Source organism: Rhipicephalus microplus, chromosome X (genome assembly GCF_043290135.1).
Source record: "Rhipicephalus microplus isolate Deutch F79 chromosome X, USDA_Rmic, whole genome shotgun sequence".
Lineage (NCBI taxonomy): Eukaryota > Metazoa > Arthropoda > Arachnida > Ixodida > Ixodidae > Rhipicephalus > Rhipicephalus microplus.
The window spans coordinates 333,149,731-333,163,700 of NC_134710.1; the positions used below are offsets into that span (position 1 = coordinate 333,149,731).

The 13,970-nt window shown below is 43.8% G+C and overlaps 1 protein-coding gene across 1 annotated transcript in view; it reads left to right on the top strand.

The window, feature by feature from the left end:
- Positions 1-13,970, top strand: part of LOC119162051 (uncharacterized) — a 64,978-nt gene that overhangs the window by 12,714 nt on the left and 38,294 nt on the right. The window contains exons 4-8 of the mRNA XM_037414535.2: positions 5,421-5,614; positions 8,241-8,310; positions 10,262-10,388; positions 10,885-11,082; positions 13,615-13,788. Of these exons, the coding sequence (XP_037270432.2) occupies positions 5,421-5,614; positions 8,241-8,310; positions 10,262-10,388; positions 10,885-11,082; positions 13,615-13,788 (763 nt within the window). The remainder of the gene's footprint in view (positions 1-5,420; positions 5,615-8,240; positions 8,311-10,261; positions 10,389-10,884; positions 11,083-13,614; positions 13,789-13,970) is intronic.

Below are 13,970 nucleotides of genomic sequence, written 5' to 3' on the forward strand. Positions count from 1 at the left end.
GTTTTCATTGTTATTAAACCATGCCTTGATCGTTCCTTGCAAATAAAAGATGATGTTTGCCAGCATCAAGGTTGGGACCCACCTGTGATTTTTGCTGACGAGCTCGTAGAGTTTAGGCCACTCATCCACGTCCTCGCGTCCGTTCCCGAAAAGTTGCCGGTATCGCGGGGTGGAGCAGCTACGAGAAAAACAGGGAAGGTCGGCGCCGTTGATGAATCGCGCGCGGTTGTTGAGGAAGCGTCGCTGCTGGTGTACATGTTGGAAGCAGCGACTAGGCGTCCGCTGCGTAACTCTGTCGAGCATTGTAACCCAGCACCTTCCACCAAATTGTTACGTGAAGGCACACGGGGAACTAGGCGTTCGGAGATATATTTACACAGCGCCAACGCGCAAGCCAAGATGTAGAACAAGAGCTGTGCCCTACACCAAAATCACGTCGTCTTCCTCGGCGCCTATCTGACCGCTTTAGTGGGACACTGTCTCATAACATCTTAGTACATCTTATCTGAGTCAGAAAACATTCAGACAAGCCTTCCATAATAGTGGAGAACAACGCTCCACCTAACATTTGCCTGGTCCTTTTATTGAGATGTTCAGTGCTGCTAGATATATATTTTATATCACCTGATATATTTATCTGTTATGACCTGATATATCACCTGATATATTTTATATCACCTGCAGTACACCGGGCACAAAAGAGTGTACGTCATGATATTTCGACCAATTTTCTGTTGATGACATGAAGTTTTAATCCCCACAACCTACGTTTTTAATGTCTTGTTATTGAAAGTGAAGGTCGCACACCCTTGACTTTGCATTTAGTCCCTTTTGCACACATAGAACTGATTTGTTCGACGTTGAGAGAACGCTCATTTAGAACGGAGCCCAGAAAAAAATATTTATCCGAACTGTTTGCCTTCATGTGGTATCTGCTAGTGCATAAGGCAAGCAACAAGTTGAGATGGTTCACACATGAATATCACAGCATTCACACCCGAATAAATAAATAGGTGACTCAGTATCTGTCAACAATACCGAGTGGCAGCACGATAGCTTCGAAAGGGCGATAGGACTACTGCGCACTCCCTGAAAACGCCAAAGCTTCTGCTGCAGCAGCGCGTCAAGTGTGCCGCATCTCTAAAGTGGTACTGACACGAAAACCTTGGCCTGGCGTTTTTCTGCTGCAATGGGTTGCTGGAGGCCTGTTAGTCATGACACGGCACATCGTGGGCTGCCGCACGTGACAGATAGCTAATTATAGGCCCCTCATTATCAATCAGTTTCAGTTTGAGTTTGAAAGAGTTCCAAAAACTGGGTGCAACTGTCGTTACCTAGCATGTGCAGCTCTTGACCACGTCAGCACACAAAACTTTGATGCATTTCCGCACGGTCCGCATAAAGAATTACTTTCGAATAGGAAACGGGACTCGAATTTCGCCCAACACATAACTATTTAGGCGTGCGCGAGGGCCACGCACTCACAACTAGCCGCCCAGAAATATAGACTGCGGAAACTAACGCGGCAAAAGAAAAATTGTGGCTATGACGTCATCATAACTTGTTTTATTGACCGCAGCGTGGTGACGTGAGGGAAGTAGGAAGTCACCTCGTGGTCGCCTCTGATGGTGCCTACAGCGCTATGGAGTCGGTCGCTCACGCAAACTTCAAAATTAATTTAAAATACCTTCCAAGCTATATTCGCTGTTGATATCTTGCAGATGATATACGAATGTTCACGAAAATTGATTCCGCAGGCTATCTCGGCCCCGAAAGTTTGCGTCAATACCCCTTCAAAAGGGCTCTGAAACACTTTTTTGAGTAATCATTATTTAATTCAGTGGAAGAGTTTATTGCCTCAAAAATTCATCGCCACCGAAATTTTAAGAATCCCTCCATTAGGAGCCGAATTACAAATGTTGGTCACGCGCTGCAATCACATTCTCTCTTCTCTCTTCCCGACGAAAGCACTGCGAGCTAAACAGCCAGGCATGGGAGGGGCAAACAAAATACGTCACGCGCGCATTGTGACCTTGCACACTTTTTTTCTCTTTTTTTCTTCAAATACGTAACTTTCTCAGTGTGATCGCATGCGCACTCGTAGACAAGTGACGGCCTCCCGCGGCAATATCTGCAACGACTGAGCGCGCCATGTTCAAATCAGCCAATGGCTGATAAATGGGCATTCTACGAGTGATTTATGAGTGTCTTCCTTCATTCGTCGAGGGCAGAGAAAGCGATTTTTAGATGCGGAGCATCTTATACTCGCGCCTTGTAGTGCGCCGTCCGCACCGCTTCTCAAACATTCGACAGCTGACGCGCGCGCATGCGCCGTCGCGCCGTCGCCCACTCTTCCACCATCTGTGCATCCCTTCCTCCTCTACACACCGCGCGCGCTTCACTCCTCCACCATCTGTGCACCCTTCCTCCTCTACACACCGCGTTCGACATCTACAATTCTCCTGATTCTCCAGAGGACGCGCATGTGGCGTCGCGCTTCGAGAACATTCAACAGCTGACAGTGCATGCGCTGTCGTGCTGTATATATACTCAAGGTCGGCGCTCGCTCGCTCAGTTGCCGCTCGTCGGTTGGTTTGTACGGCGCGTCGACGTCCAAGGTCGCGGTGAAATGAATTCCAACGAATCCACAAACACAATGATCCACGTCCCTTCGACCAGCGCCGCCCTTTCGCATACGTGTGTACGTGTTCACTCATTTAACACCCCCTCCTACAACCACGTTAACCAATTTAGCCATCGACCCAAGTAAGTCGCAATTTAACACCCCATTTCACAACCACGTTAACCAATTTAGCCATCGACCCAAGTAAGTCGCACTTTAACACCCCGTTAACCAATTATATGGTCCGCATCCTCCTCAGTGTTCCCCCGAGGGAAGCTGCGGGCAATTTTTAGCTGACCTCATATTTTTTTGTGAGTTTCATGGAAGCCACGTGCTGCGCTACAACATTTGGCTCGCGTGTTCTAGGGAGCTTTTACTACCGATCGGCCGTGTTTTCTGACCATGCTCAAAAAGTGTTGTATGGCCCCTTTAAGCGCATTGCGACTATAGGACCAGCACCTAGCAAGTACATTGGCGATTCAGCGCACTACAACGGAGTTTGAAAACTGAATCTATTCTGGTAACGTTGGCAACAGCTTTCAGCAGGCTAGCAGCCACTCGGTGACTCGTTCAAAGAACGGTCAACGCCACTCCCTTTTTGGCCTAAGCGCCAATCGTAAGAATTTTAGGCGCAAAAATTAGAGGGTGTTATTGCTGGGTACCCAGGCTGCTTGCGCACCTAGTACGTTGGGGTGGCGGTGCTGCGCATGTGCGAACCACCGCCACACATGCGGCACATGCAGCACCGTGTCGCTGCGGTTGTGTGGCCACGCGGCCATAAACATCGCTGCCACCGCTGTCCTCCTAGTGGAGATAAGCTGTCCCTGGCGTATCATGTTACCCGTGACGTTCCCCGCGTTCACGGCGAGCCAAGCCGAGGTCACAGCCAGAGCCATCCGCCCAACTCCAGAACACAAAAGCTCTAAATCTCAAAGAGCATGCCTCCATCTCCCTTTACGATGACACCTCCGATGAAGCAGCGCAGTGTGAGGCTTCACGCCGGAGGTGGACATTTTTCTCTTCTGTGAGGTGCTGGCCGTGGACCCGCTGAAAAACGGTAAGAGATGGGAAACCATCAAACGGAACCTGTCAGAGATGTTGACGTCTACTTTGCCATCAGCAGCTTTGCAAACCCTTTTTTAAGGCGCGTGTTAACCGACTAAAAAACTCCCCTCTCTGTTCAAGAATGTATGAAGGAATAAAGTGGAGCGACTGGTCGCAGAGCATGCTGCAACGCCGAGAACCGAACAGCGGCATGGTGAACAGTTTTGATACACGGAAACATTGATTGATATGTGGGGTTTAACGTCCCAAAACCACCATATCATTATAAGAGACGCCGTAGTGGAGGACTCCGGAAAGTTTGAACACCTGGGGTTCTTTAATGTACACCGAAATCTTAGCACATGGGCCTACATAATTTTCACTTCTATCGTAAATGCAGCCGCTGCAGCTGGGATTCAATCTCACTACCTGCGGGTCACCAGCCGAGTTACCAGGTGTACAAAGGTTACTGCAATCGCTGCACAGTCGCTGTTTGCGAAAAGGGCGCGCTTTTCAGACACAGAGAAGTACCAACGGCGGCGCTTATTCGCGTTCATTTGTACCTGTGAGTGCGTTTCGTGCATCATTCATGCGTGAGAATCGCGGGGCACGTTTCGTTATGTTTTCTATTTTGCGCGCGACCTTTCAATTGTTGCTATCGCGTTCATTTCTTCACCTTTTGGGCAAAGCTGTGACTTTTTTTCTACGCTTCTTTTATCCATCACTTCTCTTTCATTCGCATTCTCCCATCCCCCATGGGTTTTGTTGAGGTGACCTCCGAAGTGAGAGACAGTTACGACGTTCACATTGATTTCTGCACTTTTCCCATTAAAATCACTTCGGAGCTGTTATATATTGTTTAGATGCGAACCAGCGTTGTCTCGGGACTGTGTCCATCTCTCGGCGACCGTCCGCTCCGCCACTGCGCATGCGCCAACTCTTCCCCTTCTCACGTGAGCGCAAGGAGGTGGGAGCATGTGGGGTGGAGGAGGTGGCAGAGCACTGCCTCCGCTTCGTTTCTCCTCGGCCATTAATCTCTCTGTCACTGCTGCACGCTCATACATACTGCTGAGCATGCTCGCTACGTTGCACTCTTTTAGCAGCGCTGGGTGATCACTTTGCGGCACACACACGGTAATACTCACAAATTGGAGGAGGGGTAACACAAGTGGTACACAACATAAACACAACTCCGCACACAAATGAAACGTACATGGGAAATACAAATATAAACAACCAAGACAACACAAGTGATCACCAAGGATGCTTCACATATCCCACATGGTTTCCCTTCTTTGGAGATGATGTAATTTTTTTGTCTATGCTGGGAATCAAACCTTCATCTTGGGGCTTACTAGTGCAAATATTCAGTTGCTACAGGCAAAAACAGCAGTCATGCGTTCATATTAGGCAGCAATGAAATGGGGCAACATAAAATTGAGCGTAACCTTGACAATTGATCAGATAGCCGAATAAAAAATTGTTGATAGCCGATCAGTGTCTGCTTCAATTATCGGTAAATGGCGCTTACACGTGTGAATGGCACATCTTCGAGAGCCGTATTTCATTAGTCTCACCAGCGCTGTTTTGTTCGCTTCTTTGTTTGTTTATGTGTTGGGGGAGAGGGGGGTTGCGTGCGGGTATGTGCGTGTGTATGTGTGTGTGTGTGTGTGCTTCAGACACCACTACCGAATTCTGTGAGTAATTACGGGCTTTGTTTGAAAAATTTCGTTACATGTTTGTTGATTTGCAGCACGGGTGCCAAATGGAAAACGCGCAGGCGAATGCTGACACCCGCGTTTCACTTCCGCATCCTGGAGGACTTCCTGCCCGTCATGAACGAGCACTCGGTGGTGTTCAATGACTTGCTGAAGCAGCACGTTGGAAAACCGGAGGGTGTGGACATCGTGCCTTCAGTGACGCGCTGCACATTGGACGTCATCTGCGGTGAGGTTCACATTGTCCCATGCTTTTGAACGAACAATCTCACCCCTGCTTAGTGAAACCGTTATGTAACACTCACGCAAGGCAGCAAGAAAACACAGAATTGGTATAACCTAGAGACTGGTTTTACATTGTATTTATTACCTATTTTGCTTTTATTGCTCACTTTGCTCGTATCCTAATGTGGTAGCAGAATTAGACGACAATCATTACCTATAATGGTTAAAAACGTCTCAAAAGTGCCATAGCTTTTTAAGGGCAATAAATCTTGTTATGACTATGTCTGTTTTAATACGTAGTTTTTGGTGAAACAAAATAAGTAAAATCGTCTCATGATCTGTTTTGACTAGCAATCACCGAACAATAAAATAAAAACAAACAAAAACAACAGAGAACTTGACAAGTTTCTCTTCAACATGAGTGGAATCCAAAATCAGAAACTCAGCTGATTTGAACAGTATATTGAAGCACATCGATAACTTTTTTGCTAAACTCGAAATGGTTAAATACAGGTTTAAACGTCTGATGAAATTTTCTTCATCATCAAAACCAGCTGAAATGCTGGATCTCCTCAAATCGAAGTGCCAAAGTACATTTAGCGAAGAGGACGGCTCTCGACAAAACAACCATCATCCTTGTATCCCAGGCTGCTGCCAAGCACTATCGGCGCCTTGTCTCATCCTACAAAAAAGTGCATATCGAGGAACAAACATTTGTCTTGTTAATTTGCCCCTAAACATCGGAGAGTTATTCATGCACTGCCATGGAGACTTCTTGCGTATCTCCTCGTGTATTCTCATTGCTATAATAATTTTTGGTCTTTCTGTGTGTTTTCGTTCGTCACTTTGTAGCTTTAGTTTTTTAAAGACGATACCCTTTTTCGAGATACATAAACACAGAAATTTCGGTATGCACGTATGGTTGTATGTATGTATGTATGTATGTATGTATGTATGTATGTATGTATGTATGTATGTATGTATGTATGTATGTATGTATGTATGTATGTATGTATGTATGTATGTATGTATGTATGTATGTATGTATGTATGTATGTATGTATGTATGTATGTCACGCGAATCAGCCACCCAGCCAATGTTTAAGCACGTGCTAAACGCCCAGTCATCATCAACTGTTAACTGCGTTCATTCTCGATCAAAAAGCAAATGTTGCGCATATCTTAAGCGCAACGTCAGTACGTAGTATTAGATGGTGAGTTCTCTTACAAGAAAATACATAGTTACGTGATCCTAAGGAACCCTGTGTTTCCTAGGTTGCGCGGGAAATGCGACGCTATGCAGGAAATAAAGGCCCTCTGCCGACGTTATGGTGCGGCCGCCTGACAGTTGTCCTGGGTTCTGCACAAGCTCATGTTCACTGACGCCACTGCCAAATAGCATTCATATCTCTCGCAGCGTCTCCTCTATTTTATCAATTTCATCCCGATGCGGGCGATTAAACGTAGAGGAGGCGCTGTCTGAGGCAAGGCAAAGTATAAATGGCCACGGATGAGGCCAATATTCATGTAGTACAGCTGGCAGAAGACTGTCGTCTTTCAACTACATTTGCAGCCAAACAAGCAGATAAGCGGCCAGTTTGTTTTCAATTTTTGTGGTTATGCCTCACTGGTCCAACTGTATTGCGGCAGTATCCTTAATGCATTCTCACACCTTTCTGAAATGCCCGCAGACTTTTAAGGTACATTAGATAAATAAGTAAGCCTATAAATACATAAAAAATAAATGAATGCGAGTAGCCAACACAGATCCAAAATACCCTGTATGGTAAAGTCAACAATACATTGAGTATATTTATTAGGTTGATTTGAAATAATATAGCAGTCATGTCAATCAGAAACAACAGCCCACATATTATGCAGGTAAATTGTAGATATCTTGTGTAGCACATATAAAGTTTATCCCATAATACAGCTTATGTTTGCCTACCCACATTTAACTGCAGTGCATGTTTGAGGTGTTTTGTTCTTGTAACTCGTGAATACAGCGACAACAAAATGTTTTTAGTGCGTTTGACCGTATCCTCAATAGCAAGCAAGTAGGCTTTCTAAATTCTGATTTAAGAGAGTTTGCCTCTTTGAAAAAGAAGGAAAAATAGTAGTACCACAAATTTTCTGCTTCACTTGTTTTCAAGGAATTTTTGAGGAAGAGCGATAATCAACAGAAAGAAGAAACCACTAAGAACTAGCGGAGAAGTTGGGCTGGTTGGTGATCCATGCTTGGGATGTAAGACAGCGCAAAGAAAACGAAAGGACTAAAGAAGCTCGTGTCGTCTCTTTTTCAATTTTGCTCTCTTTTTGCACTGTTTTAAAATCTAAAACAACCGAAAAGCGCAAAAGTGTTGGAGCTAAATTATTCATTTGATAAACTTTATTTTACCACAAATATAAGGCATGCCGATATACTCATAAATGATTATGGACACTTGCATATCACCTTTATTAGGAATTCCGTCTATTCTTGGCGAAAAATGAATAAAGTTGGAATATGATCTCTGATTCACACGGCTACATTTGTTATGCGTTTGCAAAATAAGTTAATGCCGTACAGGCAGCCCCCCCCCCCCTCGTCGTTCAGATTAAGTGATTGTGGCACATACATGCATCCGCAGAAACTGCCATGGGGACATGTGTCAATGCCCAGCGATGCTTCGAATCAAAGTACGTCCGAGCCGTGTTGAGGTAAGTGTGCCCCTTTCCACCAGTGTTCCTATATGGCATGTCTGTATCTATTTAGGGCCACCCCATGCGCACAACACATATTAGGAAAATTATATACAAAAATGAAAAGACTTTTCACTTCCAGGTTCTGTTCTTATTTGCTTATTTTAATTGAAAACTACATGCCCAAATATTCCATAAGTAAACTGTTCGCCGACGGGCAAATATAAAAATGCAATTTTCTTATCTGAAGTTAAAAAATCAAAGTGGCGTGAATAGACGATGAAGGTAAATGACACGTGTAAACGTGATAATCACGATAAATAACGTTCGTCTTTCTATTTGTCGAGCAAAGCATATTCCATCACAAAACTCGAGGAAGCAACGTACATTCTCTTTCCTCACACTGGGCATCTGTGATGTCCTAGAAAAGTGCGTCATATCAATATTTTTGAGAGGCTTTTAGCTATATGAGGTCTAACTTTTCCTGCCAGTTTCTGTCACCTAAATTACGAATTTCGTGGTGTGCACAAGCGGACCAGACCTACAAGCTCCGAATTAATTGGCAGTGAATGCATATAGTTTAAGGCCAGGCTTACGTATACCAGGCGCCGTCCTTTGTGTTTACTGAAGTGAGCCTGAGTCATTCTGTAATTCTCGTCACGTTCTAGCAAGGCTTCTTTCCGACAAGGTTACGTCAAGGCTTACGTCTACCACAAAACCCTCACTCTGAATGGAAGTGTTTCTTTTGCTCTTTGGAAGTTTATATAAAGCATAAAAAAACTTCCATTCTGACTGCAGCAACTGCTGCGTCTAGTCAGCCAAATGCATCAGCGTCGAGCCATCAATCAAACTTGAACGCAGAACATAGCACTTTGCGCTTTGAACAGCATTGTATTCAACAATATTCCCACGAACGTGCGAAGATGAATGCGCCGGTTTTTTGCGACAGTATTTTTCTCGGTTTGACTTCATGTTTTTGATTCACTGCGCGTGATCGTGTTTGGGACACTTTTAGGGCAATTTCGCTATGACGTATCCGTAGTAACAAGTGAAGGGGAATTCGTAAGTGAAAAATTTGTCATCTGCTTGGCCTTCTGAATCTGGCCTTGCCAGGTCCTGAATGATAAAATGAGCCGAATTGTTTTCGCTCCTTTTTGCTCAGACTTCGGCATTGCTTCGATTAATCTGTCACCGATTTGTTCAGATAATCAGGTAAAATGAAGACACCGTACAAACTCTTGTATTGAGGGCAATGAAGAGGTAGGTTATTACTAAGTTTTTTTACAATTAAACGTAGGCGCGGCAGTCTTCAGGCATCCCATTTTAGGTCATGTAGGTATCAGGTTTTTTGTCAAATTTCTGTGCGGGCACACCAATAAGAGAAGCAAAACGTGATGAGGCAGTGTTACCAACATAATAAAGTTCCTTGTGCTTGCCACACATTTTACTAGATGTATACTACACAAGAATTTAGCTGTTTAAAGCTAAGTTAGACAGGATAAAGCATTCCTCGTTGCCAGACGAATTTGCGCTGAAAACCACCGGCAAGGCAAGCGAAATAGCTCAGGACTCGTTGAGGGGTGTTTTAAACTATGAGCCTAGTTTTCTCGTATATTGATTGAATTCACTTGTTTTATTAGTTAATTTGATTGTTCTTTGCGTTTGCATTGTTGGTTCTAGCCATAAAGAGATTACGTGCTGTCAGCAACTCAAACAGCCACCGCTAGCTGTACGAAAATGCAACTTAAAAGCGTAAACCAGATGCAACAAAAGACCGGCGGATGTATGCCTCTGGAAAAAAAAATAAAAAACTGAAACCTATTGAAAGGTTAGTCTTCAATAAATAAGAAAAATTGTACGATAAATTATGTTTTCTTATTTATTGAGTGTGCGTGCATTAGAAAAGATAATCAGGGCAAGGTCAGCCCACGTCGCCCAGTGGAAATATCTGATCACTATTTTCTTGTAGACTTGGCGAGCTCTGGTTCTCACGTGCCTCGAGGCCCTGGACTTGGCCAAACTTCACCTATCGACTCACCGCTGATTATGTGGAGTTTAATCAATCTGTGAACACCGTTCACACGTTCACAAGAAAGGTAGGTTGGCCGCTATTAACCTGATTCTGTATTCGGCCCAAATAAAATCGGTAACAATAATAAATTTATTTTGTTTCCTTATTCAATTCGATTAATAACTGTTAAGGCAGACACCTCTGGGGCCATCATCACTCAGTAGCTAAGTGAACCAGCAGGCTAGGTTCACTTAGCTCGCTTGGCCACGTGACTTCGAAAGGATAAATTTCTAGCTACCGAAGTTCCATTTTGATTTCAAACATTCTCTGAGTACATCAAACTGAAAGCAACAAAAATGGCGATTTACTGACTGTAATGAGAATCAACTGATAGTAACAAAAATAAAGATTACTGTTGCATATTTATTCCTGATCATTAAATGACTATAGACGTGTAATGCAGTTGTGCCAGTTATTGGTGCAAAACTTATACGCGCATTTGGGTAGAGTATGAAATAACATAAAACACAATTCTTTCTTGGGACCAGAATTGAGGCACTGCTATCTCTTATATTTTACAGGTCATTAAAGACCGGAAAAAAATGCTCCTGGAGCATCAGGCGGCCTCTGATCAGAAGGATGGTGCAAGCGAGGACGAGTACTTGCACGTCAGTGGCTGTAGAAGGGCATTCCTAGACCTCCTCCTGTTACAGCACTTTAAGGACCCGTCATTCACGGAAGAAGACATACGAGAAGAAGTCGACACATTTACATTTGAAGTGAGTTCAGAACGTGAAACAACTGGGTCTGCGATACTGTGGGCACTTTAGATATCTGGAGGTGATCCTGGCCCTTAGATTAGGTGTCAGGGTAGTCGCCCTCGCTCGTCTGAGTTCGTGTACCCGCGATGCCCCAGAGACTCTCAGGGGTCATGTAGAATGAAGCGCATGGTTGACAAATGCATTGCCAGGTTTCGTAACGTTCCCAGGTGCTTGAAAAAAAGCGTCTGTTTTTTGTTAATTAGACCCATCGATTATGTTCATCAATTATTGTAAAAGTTGATTCACTTTTATCTTAAGGAAGGTTGTGCTCTGATATTCTACGTATTTAGGACAGCTCTTACCTTGAACCATAACCATCGATTTTGTACTTCTTTTATTTCTAAAACATATTTTCTGCATATTGATGAAACCGTATGTTAATATTCGACCCGAAGTGCTTCGAGGAAAAGTAGGAAGGTGACTCACTGCTCCTACCAGAGAAAGTCACATTTAGTTTTATCACTAAATTTTCAGCCTTGCCGTTGCGAAAGTTTTGAAAGTCGTCAATTCAATCACTATTATTGCTATTAACGCTTGGAAGCACTTCGCGATACAAGTCTCCGTTTCACGTTTTCTCTCTCTGGAATCATTTCATTCATTTCATTTCACTTTATTTTCAATTTCAACATGATAGATCAAAAAACTGTTTGTACCCATATCCAAAGGCTAGATTCACGCGTGCCCTGCAAGTATTCAAAGTTAACTGCGCCAGAACATCCGTGACGATCCTACATTAGCATAATTCAACAACATTGGTCATTATCATAGGAGACGAAAGAGTACAGAAAGTACAAGAACGACAAAAACAATGGCGTCGGGCGTCTTTCTTTCCCTCTGTTTTCTACGACTGAACATACAAGTGAAGCATCGACACTGAGCCACTGCGAACACTTTGCATTCATCCTGTAATCTGCATTCGTTATGTATTTAGCATCAGGTTCATCCCTCGGTACATTGTTATATTTTTAGCAAATCCCTTTTCAGTCAATATACAACCCAAAGTGAGTTAGAAGAAGTTCTTCACGTAGTAAAATTAAATACTTTACTGGAATCTACAAGTGCCTTCAACATACAATTCAGTTTTCCAGCAAAAGCTGTTATGAGATCACAACTCGGGTCACGTGCCACCGTAGTTTTCCGCCGCCGCCACCAGTGTTCGTAACCATATCTCACGAGAGGGAGAGAGAGAAAAATTTATTGAGTTAAGCTTGTGAGTGAAGGCGGGAGGGACACTTATTTCGGGAACCCTCTGGCCTGGCCACCCCGCCGGGCTCGAGCGACGAGTTGACGCTGCTCGACCAGGTCCGGCTTTGGGACCGCACGAAATTAGAAAAAAAAAAAAGACCTAGCGCCAATGACACGGTGGGACTGGAACCCGGGACCGCTGAGCGCCAGCCCAGTGGTCTACCACTGCTCTACGCCAGTGTTCTTTTTTTCCTTTCATAGTATTTATTACAATGTGTGTTAAAATGAACATAAACTGACACTCATAGTATGGAACATCGGTACAATCACAGAGCGACAATAAGCGCTCGACAATTATTGATGTTCAGTAGAGCCGCGAGAGTTCTTCAAATTACGTTATACACAACAGGTGACAAGGCCAAGCACCACACCAAGGTGGGGTACCAGTACGGTTTGAAGTCCATGTCATCATAAATGTCTTTTAGGTGGACAGCTATTCTAATGAAATGTTAGCTCGAAATGGTGGGCTCTGCGTTGCAATCTTGCATACGCGTCTTTCATAGACTGTGTAAACCCACGAGAAAAAAAAACATATCAAAAGGCACTTCATCAAGTGATGTTGGCATAAGATAAGGAATAGTGCAAGAATTATTATCAAAATTTGTTGTTTGGGACTTTTTTGGCAAACTTGCTTTAGGCAGGCTTGATCTCAGGAAAGCAATCGCGTTATTTCGACTTATATATTGTTTAAAGCAGCGAAAAAATAACCTGTAATCGTACGGTGCGAATATCGCAACGAGTGGGTCGTCCAATGCATCAACCCATTACATAAGCTTGTTCTTGTTCACCTATTAACTGTCGGGGATACCCACTTCAGGCGTTATTTTTCATGGTCGTCAGCCACTGCAAGAACAATTGGCACAAAATTCCTTGCAAGTGTTTAGCGGAAAGTGCACTTCTCAGAAGAATGACAAAAAATAGTGTAGCAAATGCTGGACTTCTACAAAAAAATTCATTATTAATGCCGTAATGGATATCAAGAAAATGTGCTTGCAGTAGTTACCCAATGAGTGTTTAGAAAGGCTGCTCTTCTATAGCTTTCTCTGGGGCTGTGCTGCGCCTTACGCGCAGCCTTGGTGTTTTTTCTAAACTCGTTGCTTGTTCGACAACAGTGCCAAGACAGATGCTGAAATAAAGCACTTAATTACGGAACTACGAAAGCAATAATAACATATAACAGTATATTACTAATCCTTCCAGTATTGTTAACGTTGTGTGGCCTCCCGGCGTAATTATTGCTTTCAGGGTCATGACACGACAGCTGTGGGAATTAGCTGGACCCTGTACCTGTTGGGACTGCACCAAGATGTGCAACAGAAGGTATACGAAGAGCTGGAGGAGATATTTGGCGACGACAGAGAGCGAGACGCTACCATGGAAGACATTAAAAGAATGAAGTATTTGGAATGTGCCATCAAGGTTTGTTGCTTTTCGCATGTACGAAAGATGTCATTTGTTGACGAAGGCGAGTAATTCTCGAGGTTAAGGAACTTGCGGTCAAAAAAGAACTCTTGTCTTAAGCTCGATATGCAACACAAACAAATAGCGTACCAAAATTAAAGGTGAAGGCCGCTTTTCTGAGAAAGCACTCTCACTTCCAA